This window comes from Pyrenophora tritici-repentis, chromosome 3 (assembly GCF_003171515.1).
Source record: "Pyrenophora tritici-repentis strain M4 chromosome 3, whole genome shotgun sequence".
Taxonomy (NCBI): Eukaryota; Fungi; Ascomycota; class Dothideomycetes; order Pleosporales; family Pleosporaceae; genus Pyrenophora; species Pyrenophora tritici-repentis.
In genome coordinates this window covers 47,359-70,814 of record NC_089392.1, presented here as the reverse complement: position 1 = coordinate 70,814, position 23,456 = coordinate 47,359, and the positions used below count along the sequence as shown (strand labels likewise).

General features: G+C 51.5%; 11 protein-coding genes across 11 annotated transcripts; 5 read left to right on the top strand and 6 right to left on the bottom strand.

Moving 5' to 3' along the window:
- Nucleotides 1-65: 65 nt before the first annotated feature.
- PtrM4_074200 (uncharacterized protein) lies at nt 66-1,958 on the top strand (the record flags this gene model as incomplete). The annotated part of the gene is made up of 1 exon (XM_066106117.1): nt 66-1,958. The coding sequence occupies one exon, from the start codon at nt 66-68 to the stop codon at nt 1,956-1,958; it is 1,893 nt and encodes a 630-aa protein (XP_065963055.1).
- Nucleotides 1,959-3,309: 1,351 nt separating this feature from the next.
- PtrM4_074190 (uncharacterized protein) lies at nt 3,310-4,509 on the top strand (the record flags this gene model as incomplete). Its single annotated transcript, XM_066106116.1, has 2 exons — nt 3,310-3,339; nt 3,376-4,509. The coding sequence occupies 2 exons, from the start codon at nt 3,310-3,312 to the stop codon at nt 4,507-4,509; spliced, it is 1,164 nt and encodes a 387-aa protein (XP_065963054.1).
- Nucleotides 4,510-4,605: 96 nt separating this feature from the next.
- On the top strand, nt 4,606-8,523 carry PtrM4_074180 (uncharacterized protein; the record flags this gene model as incomplete). Its single annotated transcript, XM_066106115.1, has 1 exon — nt 4,606-8,523. The coding sequence occupies one exon, from the start codon at nt 4,606-4,608 to the stop codon at nt 8,521-8,523; it is 3,918 nt and encodes a 1,305-aa protein (XP_065963053.1).
- A 580-nt stretch (nt 8,524-9,103) lies between these two features.
- On the top strand, nt 9,104-9,478 carry PtrM4_074170 (uncharacterized protein; the record flags this gene model as incomplete). The annotated part of the gene is made up of 1 exon (XM_066106114.1): nt 9,104-9,478. The coding sequence occupies one exon, from the start codon at nt 9,104-9,106 to the stop codon at nt 9,476-9,478; it is 375 nt and encodes a 124-aa protein (XP_065963052.1).
- Nucleotides 9,479-9,658: 180 nt separating this feature from the next.
- On the bottom strand, nt 9,659-10,549 carry PtrM4_074160 (uncharacterized protein; the record flags this gene model as incomplete). Its single annotated transcript, XM_066106113.1, has 1 exon — nt 9,659-10,549. One exon carries the CDS (start codon nt 10,547-10,549, stop codon nt 9,659-9,661), a length of 891 nt encoding a protein of 296 aa, XP_065963051.1.
- Nucleotides 10,550-10,882: 333 nt separating this feature from the next.
- PtrM4_074150 (uncharacterized protein) lies at nt 10,883-12,901 on the bottom strand (the record flags this gene model as incomplete). The annotated part of the gene is made up of 3 exons (XM_066106112.1): nt 10,883-11,720; nt 11,744-12,183; nt 12,278-12,901. 3 exons carry the CDS (start codon nt 12,899-12,901, stop codon nt 10,883-10,885), a joined length of 1,902 nt encoding a protein of 633 aa, XP_065963050.1.
- Nucleotides 12,902-13,368: 467 nt separating this feature from the next.
- On the bottom strand, nt 13,369-15,831 carry PtrM4_074140 (uncharacterized protein; the record flags this gene model as incomplete). The annotated part of the gene is made up of 1 exon (XM_066106111.1): nt 13,369-15,831. The coding sequence occupies one exon, from the start codon at nt 15,829-15,831 to the stop codon at nt 13,369-13,371; it is 2,463 nt and encodes an 820-aa protein (XP_065963049.1).
- Nucleotides 15,832-16,661: 830 nt separating this feature from the next.
- PtrM4_074130 (uncharacterized protein) lies at nt 16,662-16,960 on the bottom strand (the record flags this gene model as incomplete). The annotated part of the gene is made up of 2 exons (XM_066106110.1): nt 16,662-16,681; nt 16,786-16,960. The coding sequence occupies 2 exons, from the start codon at nt 16,958-16,960 to the stop codon at nt 16,662-16,664; spliced, it is 195 nt and encodes a 64-aa protein (XP_065963048.1).
- A 157-nt stretch (nt 16,961-17,117) lies between these two features.
- On the bottom strand, nt 17,118-18,853 carry PtrM4_074120 (uncharacterized protein; the record flags this gene model as incomplete). Its single annotated transcript, XM_066106109.1, has 2 exons — nt 17,118-17,136; nt 17,322-18,853. 2 exons carry the CDS (start codon nt 18,851-18,853, stop codon nt 17,118-17,120), a joined length of 1,551 nt encoding a protein of 516 aa, XP_065963047.1.
- Nucleotides 18,854-19,035: 182 nt separating this feature from the next.
- Nucleotides 19,036-19,853, bottom strand: PtrM4_074110 (uncharacterized protein; the record flags this gene model as incomplete). The annotated part of the gene is made up of 2 exons (XM_066106108.1): nt 19,036-19,764; nt 19,818-19,853. 2 exons carry the CDS (start codon nt 19,851-19,853, stop codon nt 19,036-19,038), a joined length of 765 nt encoding a protein of 254 aa, XP_065963046.1.
- Nucleotides 19,854-20,262: 409 nt separating this feature from the next.
- Nucleotides 20,263-22,934, top strand: PtrM4_074100 (Dimer-Tnp-hAT domain containing protein; the record flags this gene model as incomplete). Its single annotated transcript, XM_066106107.1, has 3 exons — nt 20,263-21,582; nt 21,629-22,880; nt 22,930-22,934. The coding sequence occupies 3 exons, from the start codon at nt 20,263-20,265 to the stop codon at nt 22,932-22,934; spliced, it is 2,577 nt and encodes an 858-aa protein (XP_065963045.1).
- Between the last annotated feature and the right edge of the window lie 522 nt (nt 22,935-23,456).

Sequence of the window (23,456 nt, the reverse complement as noted above, 5' to 3'; positions counted from 1 at the left end):
CAAAGTCCCAAGTACATATTATGAGGTCTAAAGGGATAGAAGTATCGCAAGAGGTAGCAAACGAGATGGCAGCAAGCTTTTCAACCTCTCGATTTCAGGACGCGCTGAAGGACTGGGTAGTCGCGGACAACCAGAGCCTTCGCGTAATAGAAACGCCGCAGTTTCGAGCCATGATTGCGGCCGTGAGCCCGCTAGCCGAAGCTCTCCTTTGGCGTAGCCACCAAACGCTCCACGATCATATTATTACTGAGTACAATACATACATACCAGCTGTTGCCAACTACCTTCGCGAAGCCCGGTCGCTTATACACGTGTCATTCGACAACTGGACTTCAACTGGTGGGCAGTATGCTTTTACTGGCCTCTGCGTACATTACCTTAACAGCGAGGGCAAGCTAGTTGACCACCTGCTTGGGCTGCCTGAGCTACACGGGGCGCACACTGGCAATAATATTGCCGCTGCAGCAACAACAATACTTCGGCTATTTGGCGTTGACAACGCGAGGGTTGGGTACTTTGTGCTTGACAACGCAAGTAACAATGATACTGCAGTTGAGTCCTTAGCAGAGGAGTTTGGCTTTATCGCAAGCGAGCGGCGGCTGCGGTGCTGCTGCCATATACTCAACCTAAGCGCACAATTAGTAATTTGGGGCAAAGACCGTAGCGCGTACGAGAATGAAGCCGCACACCTTGAGGAAGAGGAGAAGTACATGGATGAGTGGCGCAAATACGGTCCTGTTGGCGTCCTCTTTGACGTGATTGCGTCTATCTGTACGCCTCAAACTCGACAACTACTAGAGCGCCTACAGTGCGAGGAGGCAGAGTCTCTAGGTGTTACACCCCACATCCGGCAGCTTGTGAAGCCTGTTAAGACACGCTGGAATAGCTATTTCAACACGTTTGTCCGTGCAGCTGAGCTACACGGCCCTATCGATGGCTATATTGAGTGTAAACTTGAGGAGCATAGTGCTGCAACAGCAACCTCACGACGCCGGAAGAATCGTGAGCAGCTCCCTGCTGCCCAGCCACGGTTATATATACGCGAAGGGGGTCTAAACGGCAAGGACTGGGCGACAATAACAGAATACATTCGACTCCTTGAGCCATTTGCCGAAGCTACACGGCTACTTGAAGGTCGCGGCCGACACGGCCGACACGGCGCTATATGGGAAGTTCTAGTAACGTTTGAGTGGCTTCTTGACCAGCTTGAGGCTCTCAAAGACCGCCTTAAGGATGTAAATTACGAAGATCTAGATGCGCCTGAAGATCATCTTATTACAAACGTTAACCTTGCGCATTGTAAGCTTGCTGAGTACTACGCAAAATTCGATAACGCGCCTGTCTACTACACTGCTACAATACTACACCCGCACTACAAACACCACCTCTCAGCGCTCTGGAAGGTGCCTGACACCCATGTCACTGCCCGTGACGGTGTCCACTATCGCGACGGCTGGCTTGACAATAACCACCGGGCATTCCTGCGCATGTGGCAGGGGCGGAAGGACTCTGCAGCCACTTCAGCTCACACTGTAACGCCGCCGCGTAAGAAGCCCCGGCTAGGGATTTCAACGTCGCGATCAGCTTTTCTACAGTCGTCAATTGAGCAAAGCACACGGCAGTTAGAGGCAAGCCTTGCTGAGGATGAGTATGAGATATGGAAGCGGCAACCAGCGTTAGCTGAGGAGGATTGGCTGTCTCTTAATCCGCTTCTATACTGGGAGTCAGTTGCTGGGCAGTTCCCTATACTCTCAAAGTTCGCTATTGACGTCCTAACAATACCAGCAGCAGCGGCAGACTGTGAGCGGACTTTCAGCGAGCTTGGCGACATGTTAGGCACCCGGAGACTCCATATGAAGCCAGAGCTTATTTCAGCTTTGCAGAGCTTGAAGAGCTGGAAGCACAGTCCGCAACAATCAATTAAGTGGGTCCTAGAAGGTTCAGATTGGATTGATTGATTACCGCTTTAAGCCTAGTAGTTACCTATAGGAGTTTAAGCCCTACCTAGATAGGTAAGTGGGTCTAGGAGAGTGACCGGATTGAATTGATTGTTGCGGAGTCTAGCTGGAAGAGGCTTGGTATACAGCCAACAACTACCTCAGCTTCTGGGCTAGCGCGCACACTATCAGAGGAAGAAATCTCAAAAGTACAGGAGCATTTATCTCAGTTCGACGTCAGGTAACTCAGTTCAGTCAGTCCAGTCAGTCCGCAGGCCGCGGCGACGTCAGTTCAGTCAGTCAGTTTTAGTTTAATTGAAAAGTCTTGGCAGTCAGTCCAGTCCAGTTCAGTGACCTCAGGACGTCAGTTCAGTCAGTCCAGAGAGCTCCGGACTAGACTCCGCAACAATCAATTCAATCCGGTCACTCTCCTAGACCCACTTACCTATCTAGGTAGGGCTTAAACTCCTATAGGTAACTACTAGGCTTAAAGCGGTAATCAATCAATCCAATCTGAACCTTCTAGGACCCACTTAATTGATTGTTGCGGACTGTGCTCCGGACTGACTGAACTGACTGATAGCAACTCTGCAGCTTGGACCTGGGAAGGTGGCACAACTCAGGACGTCTGTCTCCAAGCAGAAGCAAGGACCCGAAGGATGAGACACAACATAACTGCTCGGCATCAAGCACAGCGTCATAAAATAAAAGACATTCACGGCTTGCAGGTGCAACCGTCTTCTGAAAGGGGGGGGTAATGTTACGGATCCATAGACTCGCTCGGCCCATGGCCCCCATATCGATAAGATCCTTATCTTATCGGACTAGCGCCTTGGCGCCCACAGCATAAGTTCGGGCTCACAACGTAGATAGCTCGATAGCTTGTATCTTGTCAAATCCAATCTTTCTTGATCGATCCCTCACACTTGCTTTCGCTTTCTTTCTTTCCTTTCTGTCGATGCCAACCATTTTACTGCCAACGCTGTCTGCTATTTTGCTACTTTCGCTGTTATTGCTACTTTCTTTCTCGTTTCCTTCGCTACCTGTGTCAGATTGAGGCGAGGTTTTGCTCCATGATCGAGCCGATGGTGGTTGGGGAAGGACATGAGACCCCCAAACCAGGGCTAGCGCCGGGACTTAGCACTGCCAAGCCCGAGGCGAGGCCACCTCCCACAGACAGAGCCGTAGACAGACACAGAGAATACACTTGATCCCATCCATAAAAATCTGACAATTAAGAGTCTCACTGCCTGTACCGAGTACAGAAGAGTCAATCAAAGTTACTTTATACTACAAATACCGTCATTACGACGATCCCCACGCTACAACACGTAAGCGCCGAACCGAAGAGTCATCAAAACTCATCGACAAGATGTCTGTACCATCAAACAGAGATCCAACAGTGATCCTAACGGATTATACCAATTGGGCTAAATAGTACCAACAACTACAAGCGGAATGCGCCGCATACCAAGTGTGGGAAAAGGTAGATCCAAAGCAACGCGGGATCCCTCTAATAGAACCACAACCACCACTAGCTCCACTTATCGGAAGCTATCAGCCATCAACTGCAGCGACGAATCTGCACGTTACCCAATATCGCCAAGCGATCGGCGACGATAGCGCCGAAGCGCCAGCCTACGTACCGGTACGACCCTCGGACCTCGCGACGAACGCGAAGACGTCCTATAAAGAAGATATCGATTATTACCGAATACAACTAGAAGAGTTTAAAATACTTAACCAGAGATATCAACAAGAGCGGACCGGACTCGGAAAGCTCACCGAGCACATAAGGAAGACTGTGTCACAACACCTCTTCTACAACTGCTGCAAGGCAGGTCTTTCCCATCGGCAGTGGATCGAAAACTTAGCCGCAAATGTTGGGATTGACACGAAGGAGGAACTCAAACGTGCGAGAGAACGTTACCTCGCGGCCCAAAAACCGATGAGGTTGTTAGCACAGTGGGAGACCTGGCTAACTGAGATGGACCATGCAATCACGGAAGGCAAGGCCCTTGGCATACCTGAATGCCAAGACGAAGAGTTTATCAAGGAGGACTTTGTCAAAGCAGTTCTCAAACCATCACCAGAATGGACTACCGCGTTCATGGCCGGTGGAAATAAAGACCCACGTGTCACTGTACGGATGATGATTAAACAGTTCCGAGAGTACGCCTCACTGTTGCATCCGATCAAACACAAGGTCCCGAAGGCCGCCTTTGTAGCAAGTAGACCTCAACTGAACGGCGAAGACGCAGATAACGCCGCCGAGAAGGCCCCAGGAAAGCGAGGTCGCGGCAAAAGCCGAAGGACTCCCGGACCGGGCAAGGATAGGAAACAATGCAAGGTATGCGACCAACAGCACGAACTAAAGAATTGTTGGTACGCGTTTCCGCACAACGCCCCTGTTTGGTGGAAGCCACGTGAAACACTGAAGACGATGGCTCAGCACCGAATTGATAGCGACACTGATCTCGAACAAGAGATAAGGGGAGCCAAGAGAGCTAAATTAGGGACACCCCAGATTAAGAAGTCACAGAGCACTCCGGTAGAGGATACTGTCGAGTGACCAGAAGGCCGGAACATAGGCCAGATCAACCTTATAATCTGTGCCTCATCATTTATGGCAAAGGAATCTAAGTACCCACTTCAACGCTCTTACATAATGGACTCCGGAACCACTATACACGTCGGCAACGACCTCGGACGATTCACGAATATTCGACCGCCTATGACAGGAGACTTCCTCTGGGCAGGCAATACAAGGGTGTGGATTAAGGCATACGGTTCAGTTACTCTGAGAGTAGATAGCGCAGACGGTCACCGTCTCCTCTACCTCGAGAACGTCGCCTACTGCCCTGACCTACACTGCAGTCTTGTCTCCTTCCGGATACTCCGCCGGCAAGGTCTTTGGTGGGACACCAAATCCGACCCAACAATCCTCCGACGGTCCGACGATAGCGAACTGGCAGTACTACACGAGAAGTACGGACAATGGATACTGGAACTCAATGACGCTGAGGCGCGAGCAGCGTTTTCAACGCAGCAGCCAACGCGCAGGACAGCCGTACGAAAACGAGCTGAGGCTATAGTCTGGCACAAGAGACTTGGCCACCCTGGATCCGACGCCCTAGAACACCTAGTGAACCAATCTGAGGGGGTGAAGATCGTCGGGGTCCCCACAGTGAAATGCGATGCCTGTGGGATATCAAAGTCGAAGCGAATGATACGACGGACGCCCCGGACTATTTTAGAAGGTCCGGGAGAGCGAGTTGCGATCGACTTTCACGACTACGAAGCAGAAAGTACGACCAAGGAGAAGAGTCAGATGCTTATTAACTGCCGCGTTACGGGATACATATGGGATTTCTATCTTAGTGACAACCGAACGGCAAGAGTCATCCTTAAAAGCCTTAAGATGTTCGTCACCTTTATGATGAATCAATTTGGTATAACGGTAAAGGTTATTGAGACGGACAACGAGATATTTTCCGTGAAGCCAGAGGTCGCCAGATGGTGCAGAACAAGAGGTATAGTACTCGAGCCTTCCGCCCCCGATACGCAAGCGCAAAACGGAGGAGCCGAACGCTCAGGGGGTGTGGTAAAAGAAAAGGGTCGAGCAATGCGACTCGATGCACATCTGCCGTGGGACCAATGGCCGGAAAGCGCCCGGACCGCCGTCTACCTACACAACAGGACGCCGAAATATCAGAACCGCTGGAGATCTCCATACGAGATGTTCTTCACGGCAATCGCTTTCCAGAATGGAGTTGTTACATCACCACGCAAGCCCAACCTGTCGCATTTACGAGCGTACGGCTGTAAGGCATTTGCGATGACGGATGACACGAAGCGAGGAAAAGGACGTCTACAGAGATTTGACCCGAAAGCCTGGATAGGGTACTTAGTTGGTTACCGTTCGACGAACATATTCCGAATTTGGGTACCATCTATAGGCAAGGTCATTAGCACTCGCGACGTTGTATTCGACGAGGAAGTCGTATATAGTGGAGAGCATAAAGAGGTTATGGACAATCTTATGCATAGCACTACAGAGGAGATAGCAGCATGGATTCGAACTATTGAACTGCCCCCTGGACCAAATCCCACACGGGAAGAACTTGGAACTTTCTACGAAGATGAGACCATTGCTAGAGCGCCGGAAAATGGGCGGCTCGAGTATGATGAGGCGGGAAGGAAGGTAGTACCTTATCCGACGCCACCACATACGCCCCCACCGGCAGCACTGCTTGCTCAAATGCTAACTAATGTGGAACACCCCTTCAGGGACGATGATACCGGAGGCTACGGCCTACAATCCGAAGAGACTGCCTACGGGAAACAAGGTCTTGACACTAGCTACGGCGAACATGGTGTACAGACTGGCGCACAGCGCGAACATGGTCTATCCGCAGGCGTTCCACGCGAACAATGCGATGCCGGAGGCTACGGCCTACAATCCGAAGAGACTGCCTACGGGAAACAAGGTCTTGACACTAGCTACGGCGAACATGGTGTACAGACTGGCGCACAGCGCGAACATGGTCTATCCGCAGGCGTTCCACGCGAACAATGCGATGCCGGAGGCTACGGCCTACAATCCGAAGAGACTGCCTACGGGAAACAAGGTCTTGACACTAGCTACGGCGAACATGGTGTACAGACTGGCGCACAGCGCGAACATGGTCTATCCGCAGGCGTTCCACGCGAACAATGCGATGCCGGAGGCTACGGCCTACAATCCGAAGAGACTGCCTACGGGAAACAAGGTCTTGACACTAGCTACGGCAAACAAGGTCTCGCGAGTGGTATCCTCCATCCGGAACACAGGATGTTGAAGGAGCCATGGGCAGCCGCCTTTATGGCAGGCACCAAGGCAGGAAACGTTCAAAACTTGGCAGGAGAGCGACTGGACAAGGCAAAGCTTGAGCGTATGATGCGAAACGGCAAGAAGCCTCATCGCAGCCAGCTGCCACCGCCTCCCCAAGCGAACGGCCTGCGAGAGGATCACGAGTTGTTCTATTTTTTCAAAGAGGCTGAGATTACACATCTCCATAGCCACAAGGAAACCAGATCCTGGTCAGAGGTCCCGGCGAAGACGGCTCGGAAGACCGACCAGCAGGTACTGGACTCAATGTGGGTATACACCTACAAATTTGACAAGCACCATCGATTCCAGAAGTGTAAGGCGCGATTGGTAGTGCGTGGAGACCAGCAACGAAATGTCACCGCACAAGAAACCTACGCTGCTACACTGGCCGGAAGATCGTTTCGGATGCTAGTGTCGATTGCGGCCCGGTTTGACCTAGAGCTGAAGCAATACGACGTATCGAACGCCTTCGTCAACGCAGATATTGATCGAACAGTGTACATGCGGATGCCCCCAGGATACAGGAAGCAGGGAACAATACTGCAACTAAACAAAGCGCTGTACGGCCTACGGATCTCGCCATTGCTCTGGCAAAGACACTTCACTGCCTTCCTTCTAGAAATCGGGTTCTCGCCAGTTCCCCACGAACCTTGCTGCATGATCCGAGACGGAGTGTTCATCTTCTTTTATGTTGATGACATTATCCTTGCCTCTTCGAAACGGCACGCGGAAGTAGCTCGGAAAGTGGAAGAGGAACTGAAACAGCGATACAACCTGACCGGAGGAAAGGATTTGCAGTGGTTTTTAGGAGTAGAAGTTATACGGGACCGAGAGAAGCGAAAGATCTGGCTGTCACAGAAAGCTTATGTTGAGAAGATTGCACGGCTGGCAACGAACAAGGACCAACGACACAACACACCAATGGCTAGAGTCGAACTAGTTGCACGTGAGGGTTTGGCGACTCCTGGAGAGATTAACTTGTATCAACGCAAGATTGGATCGTTACTCTTCGCCGCCGTCAACACCCGACCCGATGTCGCATTCCCAGTATCACGACTCGCCCGGTTCCTCACAAACCCTGGTCCACTACATCAAGAAGCCGCTGACCGAGTGCTGTTGTACCTGGAGTCAACCAAGCTTCTATCCTTATCATTCGGAGGAGACGACCAATTGGTAGTAGCTAGCGATGCATCCTTTGCGGACAACACCGCGGATCGCAAGAGCTCCCAAGGGTACGTTATCAAGCTATTTGGAGGACTGATCGCATGGAGGGCGAACAAACAAGATACCATCACGACATCTACGACCGAAGCAGAACTCCTCGCGCTATCGCAAGTGGCTAAGGAGTCCATGTTTGTGCGGATGCTGCTAGAGGAGCTTCGGGTAGAGTTGACGGAGAAGACAATTACGATACAGTGCGATAATACGCAGACGATCCGGCTGATCAACGAGGAGATCTCTCAGCTGACGACGAAACTCCGTCACGTGGACATCCACAATCACTGGCTGAGGCAAGAGGCAAAGCGAAAGTCTATCAGAGTCGTGTATGTACCGTCTGGCGAAATGCTCGCCGATGGTTTCACGAAGACCCTGCCTGCCAACAACTGGCCCCAGTTCTTGACGCAGGTCGGACTGGTTGAAGTGAAGGAACGAGACGTAGAGGAAGCAGATCCAGAGGAAATTCTAGAGAAGATGGAAAGTCTTGTTATATAGTCCGGTATGAATGTCGCAAAGACCACTCCAGCTCAGGCTGCCGAGGAGCGCCGAGCTGAGGGGGTGTGTCAGATTGAGGCGAGGTTTTGCTCCATGATCGAGCCGATGGTGGTTGGGGAAGGACATGAGACCCCCAAACCAGGGCTAGCGCCGGGACTTAGCACTGCCAAGCCCGAGGCGAGGCCACCTCCCACAGACAGAGCCGTAGACAGACACAGAGAATACACTTGATCCCATCCATAAAAATCTGACAACCTGCCTTCTTACTACCCGCGCCTTTGCTGCTTTTACTGCCTACGCTGTTGCTATCCTCTCTGCTCTCGCTTTTACTACTATCGCTACTGTTGCTGCTATTACTCTCCTTACTTTCCATGCTATCTCTGCTATTACTACTTTTACTACCTACGCTTTTGCTCTCGCTGCTGTTACCCTTTTCTACTTATTTCTTTATCCTTTCTACTCTAATTATCTCCTTATTATATTTTTATTACGCTAAAAACGTTTATTTATCTTACTACTATTACTCTTATTTTCTTTCCTCTTGCTGCTCTTATTACTCTTCTTCCTCTTACTTCTCTTAATGCCTACACTCTCGCCGCCATCGCTAATATTACCACCCTCGCTGTCGTTGCCTTCCTTGCCTTCCTCGCTGCTTACTACTATTACTTCTTTTGCTGTCTACTATCTTGTTACTCCCCCCGCTCTCCTTTCTCTTACTACCTACACTCTTACTGCTCTTACTGCTCGTGCTACTCTCGCCAATATCGCCACTGTTACTACTGTTGCTCTTGCTGCCTACACTACCTACGCTCTCGCTCTCCTCGCCGACCTTACTACCCTCGCCGACCTTACTGCCCTCGCTGTTCTCGCTGCTGCTACATTTCTCTCCCTACCTACCCTCTTACTACTCTTACTGCTCTCTCTGCCTACCCTGCTATCGCTCTCGCTACTGTAAGGGGCTGCGCAAAGTATGCCGGTGCCTGGTAACAGGATTGTATTCGATGAAGAAGAAAGCTATCTGCAGTGCAACGATATCTATATACGTTTGGCTCGTTGTTCACGTAGCTTCTCAAAGCATCTAAAGTGCCGAGGAAGCTCCGAAGGTTCCACCGAGGATCACCATAGCATCTGGGCTCTAGCCCGTTACATTACCCCCCTCCTCTCTCTCTCTAGCGTCTGGATGGATCTCGTTTGAGCCACGACGGAATCCTGCGGGAAGCAGTCTTGTTCTAGGGTCTCGATAAGGTTCCGTGAACTGTTCCCATCGAATCTTCGCTTCAGTGTTCTCCAAATTCTCCTTAGGCTCCATTGTTGGCAGATGGTAACCCTTCCACTTCACTTCGTACCACCATTTCATTCCACGTCCGCGCCGCCGACAGATCTCTGCTAGGATATCTTCAACTTCCCACATGTCTGCACCATCAGTGTCTACCTGGATCGGTAGTGGTTGGTCATCGTCCCTTGACTGGCTCGGTAAGGGGTCTGATGATGCCAGTCTTAACCGGTCAACGTGGAAGACATTGTGAGGTCCTGGAGGTGTATTAAGGCGGACCGTGTGGGTGTCGATTACTTCGATTACCGTGTATTTCGCGCTTCTCCAGTCGAGTTTCTTTGATCTCCGGCCAGTGGCAAACTGTTTTCCTAACTGTACCCATACTTTGTCGCCAACGCGTAGCTGTGGTGCTTCTCGACGATTTCCGTTTGCCTGTCGTTCTTGTTCTTGCTGTGCCTGTGCCATGGATGCCTGGGCCATCTCTAGGAGTTCGCGTAGTTTGGTAACGATCGATTCAGCCTTCTCTCGGTCAGATTTCTCATGTGCGTTGTATCTCCGTCGATCGGCACCTATAGGGATCTCTAGCTGTAGAGGGTCGATGTTGTAACCATGCTGAAGGAAAAACGGAGATACTTTCGTCGTTGTTGCATCCCTTCCTTTAATCGCGATCTGCGCCAACGGGCACAGAGGTGCCCAATTGTCTTGAGCCCAATTAACGAAGGCCTTCATGTATGTCTCCCAAGTGCTGTTCATCCTTTCCGTGGCTCCGTCGGTTTGAGGGTGAAAAGCTGTAGATATCCGCCGATTAATCCTAAGAATCTCGCAAAGCCTTCGCCAGAATACGCTAACGAACTGAGTGCCCCGATCTGATGTGATCGCATCTGGAATCCAGTGATATGCTGTAACGGTGTGAGGAGAGGAGGAGGACTGCGTTGCATTGTGTAGCTATGGAGGAACTGCAGCTATATAGGTGTGTGTGATGAGAAAGTGTGGTAGCGATGGCCGTACCCAACTCTCACCCAAGTCGGTCTTGGCAAGTCCCAAACCGTTACACTCCCCCCCAGCTGCCGTGATCAACAAAGCTGACTAGTGCCAGTGCCATAGCTCGGTTGGTTCTGGTGTGTTTACATGAGTAGTAAGAAGCTGGCGAACATTTTCAAGCCCTAGCTGTCTCACAAACTCGGCGTGTTTCTGCCTTACGAGGGACTTTGTGAGTCCATCTGCAGGCATCTCTGCTGTAGGGCACCACTCTACACAGAGCCTTCCTTCCTGTACCTCCTGTCTTACCCACATTTGATGGGTGTCTACATGTCTTAGCTTCGTGTGAAGCCGTTCGTCTTCTTTCTTAACGATCCCGACCGTCTGCTCGTTGTCGCAGTAGATCGTTGGTTGAATCTCCGGGTCGAACTTGATATGCTGGAAGACCCGGGTCCACCATTCCATCTCCCCTCCGGTTGCTGATAGAGCTATCAGCTCAGCCTCAGTTGTTGACTTCGTAACAGATCTCTGGCGGGTAGCCTTCCAGTCAATAGGCATCCCATAGAGCTTGAACAAATATCCATGAGATGATTGACGACTTTCCACATCATCAGCAAACGCTGCATCAGATGCTCCATAGAAGAGAGACTTTTCCCAGACGTAGGACGAGCTCTCTGCTATCTGCTGACTAGCTCTAATCGCTAGATGTCTTGTTCCATACAGGTATCGCCAGACATGCTTTACTGCCGATACGTGCTTCTGCCCAGGGTTCTGGAGATGCCGGGCCAGTACGGAGTGGGCTCGTGCCACATCCGGTCTCGTGAACGTCGAGATATACGCCAGCGATCCAACCAGCTGCTGGTACAGCTGAGTACGCTGGTTACTCGTATCCTCGGTTGACTGGGCCAGAGAGTTCTCTACGAGCGGGACTGCTGGATATCTCCCCCTGACTTCTGATCTAAGTCATACTTGTTGACTACCTTCTCAATAAATGAGTCCTGTGTTAGCCAGATCTTTCCTGCTGTCCAGTCTCTCAGAACTCTGATCCCAAGGAACCACTTGAGCTCTCCAAGCTTTCTCAGGTCGTATACCGCCTCCAGTCGTCTCTCAAATTCCTGATGATCATCAAGGTGATCCGGATGTACCAGTACCACGATATCATCAACATAGAAGAAGACTATCAGTCTCTCGTTGGTAAACAAGCAAGGAACGTCCTTTACTGGTTTCAGACCCAACTTAATTAGCGTCTCCTTCAGGTGCTTGTACCAGAGAAGAGGCGCGTCTTTTAGCCCATAAAGAGCTCTCTTAAGCTCGAGTATCTTGCCAAGCTCTTCTACGTACGGATCTGGAGTCTGTACGTAGACTAGCTTCTCAAGAGGTGCGTTCAAAAACGCGTTTAGCACATCATACTGATATGCAGAGATGTCAACAAGCAAGTCAAGCTGGCTTGATTCTTATCGATTGCAGATCACAGACAATATAGAGGCTCGTGCACAGTGGCACGTCCCAGAGAATGGTCTGTGATCTGCAATCGATAAGAATCAAGCCAGCTTGACTTGCTTGTTGACATCTCTGCTGATATGCTTTCAGGCCAAAGGCTGCCGTGAGAGCCATGAGGAATCTGAACACTCGTGCGGCCAGCGTGGCTGCGTACGTGTCGCCCCAGTCCTCCTGGAGGTCTCCTCTTACGACAAGCCGAGCCTTGTACTTGTACAGAAGTCCGTCTTCATTAAACTTGTACGTGAATACCCACATCAAGGGCAATCTCTGGCTATTAATCACTGTGGCTGACGTTGTCTTAAAACAGCCCTTTTCACGACAGCTCTTGAATTCTTTCGCTGCTGCCGCTTTAAATTCCTGTCCAAAAGGGTGCTTCTCTAGGTCTTTCCATCTCTTTGGCGGAGGCGGAAGCTCATCCCTGTGTAGCCGTGACTTCTGTGGCTCTGTTTGCTGAAGTGCTTGGGCGAACGCAACGAAGTACGTGCCGAGCGTCTTCCTCTGCCTTTTCCCCGTCAGAACGTTCGACTCACTAACCTGACCGCTAATCTCCTCACGTCTTGGAGCGTTGTTTAATCGTCGATCTGGTGCCTCTGCTTCGGCTGGTATCTGCTCCCAGCCTCGCGGCATTTCGACTGTTTCCAGCTCGGGCTCGGGCTCGGGCTCGGGCTCGGGCTCAGGCATTGATTCTGGAGTGCTCTCAGGTGTTGGCAACGTCCGAGGCGCATCCTTGGCGTGGTCTGTTCGAGCGGCTTGCTCGGACCGGCTCGGACCACTCCAGTCTCTTTGCGCCGACTGTAGGAGCATTTCTATCTCCTGGTCGGTTTCCTCTAGTGGTTCTGGAACGTCCAGTATCGTCACCACCTCTCTCAGAGTCTGTCGATCTGGGTAGACAGGCTCAGTTCCATCATTAGACATGAAGACGACGTCTCTCGTCCCACAGTCCGCAACAATCAATTAAGTGGGTCCTAGAAGGTTCAGATTGGATTGATTGATTACCGCTTTAAGCCTAGTAGTTACCTATAGGAGTTTAAGCCCTACCTAGATAGGTAAGTGGGTCTAGGAGAGTGACCGGATTGAATTGATTGTTGCGGAGTCTATCTCGTCCTGAGGACTCGTCCCAATGCTGGCATCCATACTCGGTATATGTTCGTGGAGTCGTATCCAACTAGCTGTCCGATCAGCGCGCGAGATTCGAGCTTCTCTCCTCGCTTCAGCTTATTATTCAGCACGTAGGCTCGGGCTCCCACAACATTGAGGTGAGCTGCCGACGGCTTCTGTCCCCGTACTACCTCGTACGGAGTTTTCCATCCCAGTGATTCGACTGGTGTTCTGTTAAGCAGGTAGACTGCCACAAGACAGCACTCATTTGAGAGTTCCATTGGCAGTCTTCCATCAATTCTGACCGCTCTCGCTCGGATCACGATCATCTTCCCAGCCTGTTCTGATAGGCCGTTCTGCTCCTCTGTGTACTCAGCTCGGGGTTCCACAATAATACCGAGATCTTTAAGCACATAGAGTAACTCGCTATAGCCGCGCTCGTTGTCAAGCTTCACGACTACTACGACCGCGTCGAACTGGCGTTTGATCTTAGCTAGTAGACGCATCACTGTACGCTTAAGGGTGCCTGAGCTCTTATCTGCTAGGCAGCATGCCTCATGCCACTTACTATACGAACACACTGCATGGAGCATCCATAGATCTCCATTGTAGCAGCGCTCGTTTCTTTCTCTTAGCTGCACTAGGTCCATTCCTATTCGGTAGAACGGACGTTCAGCTAGCTCACTTTGAGCTCTCCTGCTCACAAACTTGTGAAGCTTCGTTTCAATACAAACTTGACAGTCTGTCCATGTCGGAGCAATTGCCTGCTCCTCGACACTAATCCCGATCACATGATCGTTTAAGTGCCCAACTGCTTTTCGGCTAATATGGCCGAACATCCGATGAGCCGTGTCCTGACTGACTAAGAGATCCTTCCTCGGTTCCTTTGAGGGCTTGGTATATCGAGTCGCGTACGTAGAGAGTAGATCCAGCTCAACTTTCTGGTCTTTCTCCACGTCGACAAGCCAGTGACCGTTTCTGTACTGGAGAAGACAGATTACGTTCGATGCCTTCTTCTGATACAGACAGTCTCTGCCTGAGTCGAAGTTTATGCCGAGAGATCGGCTCCGCGATAGGCCAACGACGCTCGTGAAGAAGCCAGGGATGTATGCCACCCATGTAAGCTTCATTTGTCCTTCTCCTGTCGGAGTCTTGACCTGGATAGTCGTTTCTCCCCATTCTTCGACTTGAGTGAGGGCTCCTCCAGCGTATACACAGTCTAAAGGCTCCCCTTTCTTTGTCAAGATCCAGTCGGCTCCTTTCGTATTCGTGACGTGGCAGTTCGAACCTGGATCAAGTATCCATCTCGTGAGCAGCGGTGGAGCTGACAGTCCTGTAGCTGCTGCAGTCTGCAACACCGCATTAACGTGTGGCTTATTGCGCGCTGGCTGTCCATCGTCCATACTGATCATGGAAGAGCTCTGGACCTCAGCCTGCGGCTTCGTCTTCTTCTTAAGCCCCCGCTCTGTTGCTCTTAGTGCATTAGCTATCGAATTCGACGTAGGACTGTCTCTAAGCTCTGTGAACTTATCCTGAATTGCCTTGTCTGGCTTCCAGCCCTTTGTCCGAACTGACTGGTTAACGTACGGGCAGTTATCGAATTTGTGGTTTTCCCCATCAAGACACCTTGGTGTCCATGGTCCTGTGCGTGTACGAGATCCTTGGCTATTGCCACTACTTGCTACCTCGAGCGTAGCAAAGGTTCCAAGTCCTGACGCGATTGGACGTGTACGTCGGTAGTATGATCTGAACTCCGCGATCAAATCCGCGATTAGCGGAAATTCTTCATTCTTCTGTTCCTTCTTAATAAGGTCTTGTAGCTGAGTAGCTGCCCAGCTATCGTCCAGGCCTCTAATCGACAGGATAAACTCTTCCTGCGCCCTGTTGCCAGTCGTCTCTGGCATCTTGGCCTCCGTAAGGAGTCGGGTGATCGTCACCCACTCGTCGAACCATGTATCTAAGTTTGCGGTCTTTGGTCTCGTGCAGACTGCTGTGTACCGAGCTCTAAGTTGGTGGTTCCTCTCTCCAATCGATGGACAGAGGTGCTTCTTTAGCGTTCTCAGCTGGCTATAGGCGTCTGCGCAATCGAGGATTAGGTCTAGGTGTTTGACGTCAATTGTCTGCACGATCTCTAGGCTCAGGTTTCGGAGAGCCTTCTCCTTCGTGAGCCACCTGGCCTCGTCGCGATCGAATCGTCTAGCCCATGAGTTGTACGTAGCGAGCTCTGTCGCTGTCAAGTCTGGGATATCGATCTGCTCGTCTGTAAGAGGATTTCGAAATCTCCTTACTTCGAGCTCTTTAGGTCTCTCGTCTTCTAGCATCTTCAGCCTCTCTGGCGAAAGATCTGGGTTAACGTACTCCCACAGACCATTCCGGTCTGCGGATATCTTCCTCGTGAACAGCCATTTCGACCAATCGTCTGGCTTTCGGAGGGTAACTGACGCTCTCGTCACCTGCATTTCGTGCTCTTGAGTTGCCATAACTACCTAGCTAAATATGCTCCTAGTGTTGAGTGTCGTCGTATCGACAGCTTGTCTGTTAGCTGTATATCGGGTGAACGCAGCGATTTAATTAAAGGCTTCCGGGCTCATAACTGTAACGGTGTGAGGAGAGGAGGAGGACTGCGTTGCATTGTGTAGCTATGGAGGAACTGCAGCTATATAGGTGTGTGTGATGAGAAAGTGTGGTAGCGATGGCCGTACCCAACTCTCACCCAAGTCGGTCTTGGCAAGTCCCAAACCGTTACAACTACCCTCGCCTTCGTCGCTACTCTTACTGCTGCTACTATCGTCACTGTTGCTGCTATCTCTCTTGCTGCTAACCCTGCCTACGCTCTCGCTAATCTTGCTGCTCTTGCCTTTATCGCTGCTTACACTATCCGACCTACTCGAGCTGTTGGAGCTACCCTCGTCAACGTTACAACTCTCTATATTTCCTCTACTCGCCTATTAATCTTGTAATCCAACAAAACTCTCCTGCTAAGTTATTGCTCTCAACCGTCTCTAACAATCGCTTTTTTCCTAAAAACTCAAACAACGTCGGCCCTGCTCCTGAATTACTAACCCCGAACTCCTCTAACCGCGCCGTCCATCGGTTTCCTACCTCGCTCCGCCCTAATGCTATACTTAATAACCCGCCTATTAATACCCCTCTATACTGGCAATCCCCGTCTTGGACTCTCTGATATCGCCGAAAACTATTCCTTTCCCACCGCTTGCATATCTCCTGCGGCACTCCACACCAAAAACAACCCGAATAACGCTCAAACTTAATTGTCTCTTCCATCCTCTTAATCGACTGCTTGATCTGCTGGCTCTCTTGTCGCCAACATTGCCGTACATCGTGTGTGCTCGATCCTTGGCCTACTGCCTCACATAACCCACACCGGTTTATCCATTGCGCCAGCTGCCTACGCAGCCACTCGACGTCGGCGAACTCCTGCTGCCGCTGCTGTATCAATCTCTGTCGCGGGCCGCCTTGTTCTCGTTGCTGCTGATTAAACGTCTGCCGCGCCTCTTCTTGCTCCCTCTCCAATGTCTCCGCCTCTTCTTCGTTGCTGCTGCCGCCCTCCTCCATATCCTCCTCCATCTCCTCCTCCATCTCCTCCACCTCCTCCATCTCTTCCATCTCCTCCTCCATCTCCTCCCCGTCGGCTCTCATGCATACGTCACACCTCTCCTCTCCCTCCTCGCACCGAGCTCGCTCGGCCTCGCGCCTGTCCAAATACCCGTCCAACACTACCCGTCTACATGTCGCCGCCTCGTCTATGCCTTCGACGTATGCTCGCACCAACCGCTGCTCCGCCTTCCCTTGCTTGTCATCCGCCGCTCGCTGCTCGCCGTCCTGCACCATCATGATCGCCTCGCTCCGCTCCCCGTCTCGCCCGGCTCGCCCGCTCTCCTGCGCGTAATCCAACACGCTAAACGGCCAATCCATGTGGACAATGCACCGGATATCGGGCACGTCCACTCCCATGCCCAACGCGCTGGTTGCCACAATCACCCGCTGCTTGCCGCCCATGAACTCCCCCAACATGCTTGCCTTGCCAACCGCGTGGTGATGATACGCATGGCACTTGAGCTTCTCGGCTAACCCCTTGACCTTTGGCACTGAGTTGCCGTACACTACAATCTTGCCGCTCTTATACTTTCGGACCTTCTGCTGTACCATCGCCAACACCGTTGCCTCTACCTCCTGTCTCTTCCTCTCCTTCTCTACCCTTACCACCCGGTACGCTATGTTGCTCCGTGCTGTCGGTGCCCTAAACATTCTTACCTGCCCACGCTCAAAATGCATTCGCCGGAATAACTCGTCCTCCTCGCTGGGTGGCAACGTTGCTGTCAACATGACCATCTGCGTCTCTACAGCCACCAGCTTGCCTAGCTGCTGCATCTGCTTGCGGAACGTGTACTGCCGGTTTAACACAATATGGCACTCGTCGATAATAATCCGATCTAGCTGCCGCGTCGCTCGTAGCCGGTTCAAAAACGTTGCAAATTCCTCTCCAACTGCCGACTCGGGCGTCACTAACACCACCGCTGCTGCGTCTGGCGGACGCCGACTCTGCCACTCTACGCACGATATCCCTAGCTTCTTGCACCGCTGTGCCATGTCGCCACGCAACGCGATCAACGGCACTACCACCACCGTCGTGCCGCCCTGCTCTGCCCACGCCGGCAACATGAACAACAAGCTCTTGCCTGCCCCCGTCGGCATCACCGCTACTACGGGACTCTCGCCTGCTGTGATGGCTTTGATCGCTGCCTCCTGAACGCCCCGGAACTCGGCCTTTTCGCCCATCATGCGCTTCAGCTGCGCCCTCGCGTCCATCTTCCTTAGCCGCTGCCACCGATCCACCCTTGCCTCGTCTGCCTCGCTCTCAAACGGCGCTCTCTTCCGCTTGCTGCTTCTTCTCTGGTCGTCCACGCCTGCCTGGAAGCCCAAAAATCTATGCCAATCCGTGCTCGATGCCCGGAACTGCTGCCGCCTATCCGCCACGGCCCCTGACTGCTCCATGATCCCTCGCGCGTATACCAGTCCCGCCACGTGCGACGTATGGCCCGCCTGCTCGTCGGCAATCGAATCTCCTGCCTGCTCCTCAGCCCACTCCTTGTTCTCCTCGCCCTCATCTGCCTGGAACGCAGTCGATCCACGCAAAAACCGCCGGCTGATGCCAATCGCCATCTCCCGGTACCCGGCAAACGTCCACTCCTGGCCCATCGCGATCCGGCTCTCGCGCTTCAACGCCTCCCGCAGCCGATCGGTCGTCCACTTGCGGCCGCTGGGGTCTGCTGGCCACATATGCGACGAAACTGCCTCCTTCTCCCACACCAACGCCTCGAGCCGCTGCTGGAACGGCAACACCAGCCACATGTACCACACTACTAGCTCGCCCACCTCGCGCGGCAAATATCGATGGATAATCTTGACGTCGCCGCTGACTTTGTATCCCTTGTGGTACCGCGTCACAAACACTACCATGCCGTCCTCGATGAATATATTGCGATGCCCCCCTTGCACTCATACATGGGCAAATCGTTTTTAAATCGTTTTGGCAAAGCTTAAAACGTTAACGCGTTTAAGCAAAAATCCTTATAACGTTAAAGCGTTTAACGATATAAACGATATAAAAACGATATAAGATACATCATGCCAAGACCGGGTTATGTCCATTCTAGAATCTCCTCTACCTCATCCCTTATCATCTCTGCTTCGTCATCTTGCTCTGGTTCCATTGGTAGACCCATTCCGTTGAGAGAACACGGTTTTATGTGGCCTTCCCTAAGCCAACTGCCAATGCACTCGATCTTCTCAATGTTGTCGCAAGTGAGCCTCGACCGATCCCATGAACAGGTTCTTCTTGCACCTGAGAATGTTCTCTCTGGCTCGGACGACTCTGCAGCGATAGAAAGAATAGAGATAGCCATGTTGCTTAGCCTAGGGTAGCGCTGCCGTTGCTCCGATCGGCACCACCATTCAAGAGGGCTACAGTCGATTTGTATTACTGGACTTTCTGCGAAAATTTTAAGATCGTCGCTGTTTGATTGATCTGCCGCCGCAACTGACATCTGTTGTAGAATCTGATCGAGAACGGCACCGCGTTGCTTTAAAGGAGGAGCCATTTGTTGAGAAGCTGTAGGGCTAGCTAAAGGCAAAGCGTCCTTAAACTCATTCACCCAAAAGTTTTGAGCAGCGTTAATAGCTGGTTCGTACCATTCGGCTGGCCAGTTCTTCTTGAGATATGCTGCTCTACTTGCGGGATTTAGAAGAATAGCGGAAGCGTACACCGGAACCTGATCAGTCATGTTGTAGTACTTCTCAAGTACGAACCAGCCCATCTCGATCGATCGAACCATGCGAAGGTCCTCATTTTCATCTTTAGAGTAATGTATCTATAAAGCTGTTAACCGAAGACTTAAAGTTCGGATAACACGTTAATGCTTACCTTTTGCTGCTCATAGTGGACTAAAAGAGAGTCCATAATCCAGAGATGCCAACAATCAAGCCTGCTTGATGGGCTTGATTGATTTGATTGAGTGAATACAATCAAGCCAAATCAAGCCTGCTTGATGGGCTTGATTGATTTGATTGAGTGAATACAATCAAGCCAAATCAAGCCCAGACTGCTCAAAAGTACAAGCAAATCAAGCCCATCAAGCAGGCTTGATTGGTGAGCTTGATAGGCTTGATCCTGGCTATATCGTAGAACGTGAAGTCGTAGATTTTGGTATAACCTAGGTTCCATCCCATCTTCTCTCACTTAAAGGCTAGTACGTACAGGGCATAGCGCCCACAACGTTAGCCGGCGGAGATATAGATCTTAGTTCCCGTAGCACAATGATTAACACAATTCTCTACATGTTCTATTCCTAGTGCTACCCGTTGCTATTATGCCAGACCCTAGGCATCCTCGTAAACGCCCTGCTGCCGCTCCTGTTGCCGCCGCTGGTCGCTCAAAACGCCAGAAAGGCAGTAAATCACAGCCTATAACTATCGAAGCTTCGCAGCCATCTCACCCTTTCGTTATCGACGAGGATACACAGCGCGAGACTCCGCCAACGTCGCCGCGTCGAGCTATACTGGCCGCGAGCCAAGGCGTTGATTTCGAGATGCAGTTGCGCGACTCTATACCCGAAGATGCGATTGTCGCGCCTGTTGAAGCCTCTGAGGTAGCTGCAGCGGCGTCTGAAGCGGTAGATGAAGGCGAGCCAGAGCCTGACTTCGACCCGCGTATGGCCGATAACTTTGATGGCATTAACTGGAGTCGCCTGCCACGGTATATGAAGCCTCTTCGGACACAGAAGCAGAAGAAAAGCTGGGTATACAACTACGGTTATCGGCTTACTCTCCGCAGTAATACCAACAGGATATTCTGGCTGTGCCACATCTGTCACAAGCGTAAAGCAGCGACTGCTGGCTTTGCGGAGACGACGGAGGCAACTAGTACTGCTGCGAGGCACCTAAATAGGGATCATGGAATAACAAACGCTGGCGAGCAACCGCCTCAGCAGCTTCTTGGAGGCCAGAAATCGCTAGAAATGATGCTGAAGGGCGGCTTCGGCGTTAGCCAAAGGGTTGCGAACGAGATAGGAAACTTCGACGTACAGTCCTTTCGAATAGCAGCTGTTAGCTGGCTTGTTGACAACAACCTCGCCCTCTGCCAGTTCGAAGATCCAGCTTTCCGCAGGATGATACATTTCGCGAATCCTGAAGCTGAGCAGGCGCTCTGGAGTAGTCGCACAAGCGTTGCGCAGTTTGTGATGAGGCTGTACAACTTCATGCAGCCTCAGGTCGTCGATGAGCTGCGTTGCGCGGCGAGCAAGATACATATAAGCTTTGATGGGTGGACCGTTAAAGGTGGCAAGCGTGGCTTCTTCGGTATTGTCGCTCACTTTGCCACGGCTGAGGGCGACCTTAGGGACGTTGCTATTGACCTGCCGCAGCTCTCAGGTGCCCATACTGGCGACAGGATAGCTGATTGTGTCGCTGAAACTCTGCAGAAGTTTAATATAACTGCGCAGAACGTTGGCTACTTTATGCTCGACAACGCGTTCAATAACGACACTGCTATCGCGACCCTTGGAGCGAAGTTTGGCTTTAAGTCTAAGCATCGCCGGCTACGTTGTAGCGCTCATACAATCAACTTAGTTGGCCAGTCGATTATATTTGGCTCAAACAAGGACGCCTTTAACAACGACGAGAACTTGGCTGTAAGTCTACCTGTTCTTTTCAATGAAGCTTTCTAACGCTGTACAGGAGGAAGAGAAATACCTCAACGAGTGGCGTAAGCAGGGCCCATTAGGCACGCTTATAGACGTTATTAGCTACATCAAAACGCCACAACAGTACGACATGTTCGCGAACTTTCAGCGCCTCGCGAGGCAGGACTTACCGGCCGACGACGACGCTAAATTCCAAATACTCGAGCCTGTAAAGCCTTGCGTTACGCGCTGGAACTCCTTTTGTTCAGCGTTTGAGAGAGCTGTATTACTACAACCCGCGTTCAACTCCTACGTTTGTTTCTACGTGGAACAGCAGCGCGTTGCCGACTCACACGCCCGAACGAAGAACAACAAGAAGCCCCAGGCGCCTGCTTGGATGAGATCTAAGGGCCTCACAGCTGCTGATTGGGCTGTTATAACTGAGTATATTGAGGTGCTGAAGCCGCTGAAAGATGCTACAAAGCGCCTTGAAGGCAGAGGCAAATGTGGCCGTTTCGGTGCGATATACGAGGTTATACCAGTGTTTGAGTTCCTTATGGGGCGCTTTGAGCAGCGTCTCCGGCAGTACGAGAGGGTTGATTTTGAGCAGCGCGAGGCGCCTGAAGATCACATCTCTATCAACTTTCGCGCAGCGTGGGAGAAGCTCAACGACTACTACAGTAAACTCGACGACTCACCCGCGTACTTTGCGGCCTGCGCTCTTCACCCGTACTATCGACGCTATTGCGAGAAGGCGTGGCGTGATAAGCCTGAGTGGCTCGTCGCCTGTATGGCTGACTTTCGTGCTCTTTGGGCAGAGTATACGACCTCTACTCCTCCAACAAAGCCCTCAAAAGAGCGTGATAACGGCGCTATTGACGAGGCTATCTCGTACATCATAAGCGATAGCGAGGACGATGATGAGCTCACAGATGAGTACGACAGGTGGCGCAAATTGGAGCCAAAGTGGACGAGTAAGCAGCACAACAGCCCTAACGTTGACGGCAACCCTATCAAGTACTGGGTACAGCTTCAGTCTAAGTATCCCGACCTCTCACGCTTTGCGATTGACGTGTTGAGTATTCCAGCGAGCAGTTGCGAGTGCGAGCGCATGTTTAGTGAACTAGGAGATCTACTTGCTCCGCGACGGCGCAAGATTGGGTCACAACTACTCGCCGCGCTTCAATGTGTACGGGCTTGGAATGCCGCTGGCATAAAGCTGCCGACGTCAGCTACAAGCCAACTCTCAGATCACGACCTTGAGCAGTTGTACAACCTCACAGCGTGGGAGCAACCTAGCGATTCCGGTAAGTACAGCCCATCTCCATCCTCGTCTACGACCTCTAGGGTCATCAGGATAGCTGCTTCTTACAGCTTCAATATACCTAGCAGAGCGTAGCTGACTACTTCTTAAAATAGACGTCTCGCCTACCTTACAACGCCCATCCACTGAATAATACCGCCTGCCTCCGCGTCGATTAATGAGTCTTAAGCTTCGATATATCCTATCCAAAGGCCTTAGAGAGGTTACTGTCCCTGCTGTATACTGCTGTTGGGGGCATATACTGCTAGTGAACGATGAGGATAGCTTGTGAGCACTCTGCTCAACGTAGAGACTCCCGAGTAGCTGGGTTTCAACGGCGATAGCGATACAATCTTATCTTTTCTTGATTACTCGCGCGCAATAAGACTTCAGGTTATATACTACGCAACACTGCTATTCTCCCTCAAACGCGCTCCTAGAAGGACCTCTCTCTAGAGCAGATAGTTGCGGCCTTTTTTGCTTTGTGTTCGAAACTCTATACTAACTTCTCGTTTTGCCTTTTTTTGGCTCCAGAAACCGCCTTTTTCACTCTTCGGAGCTTCCTAAGGCTACCTAGCGA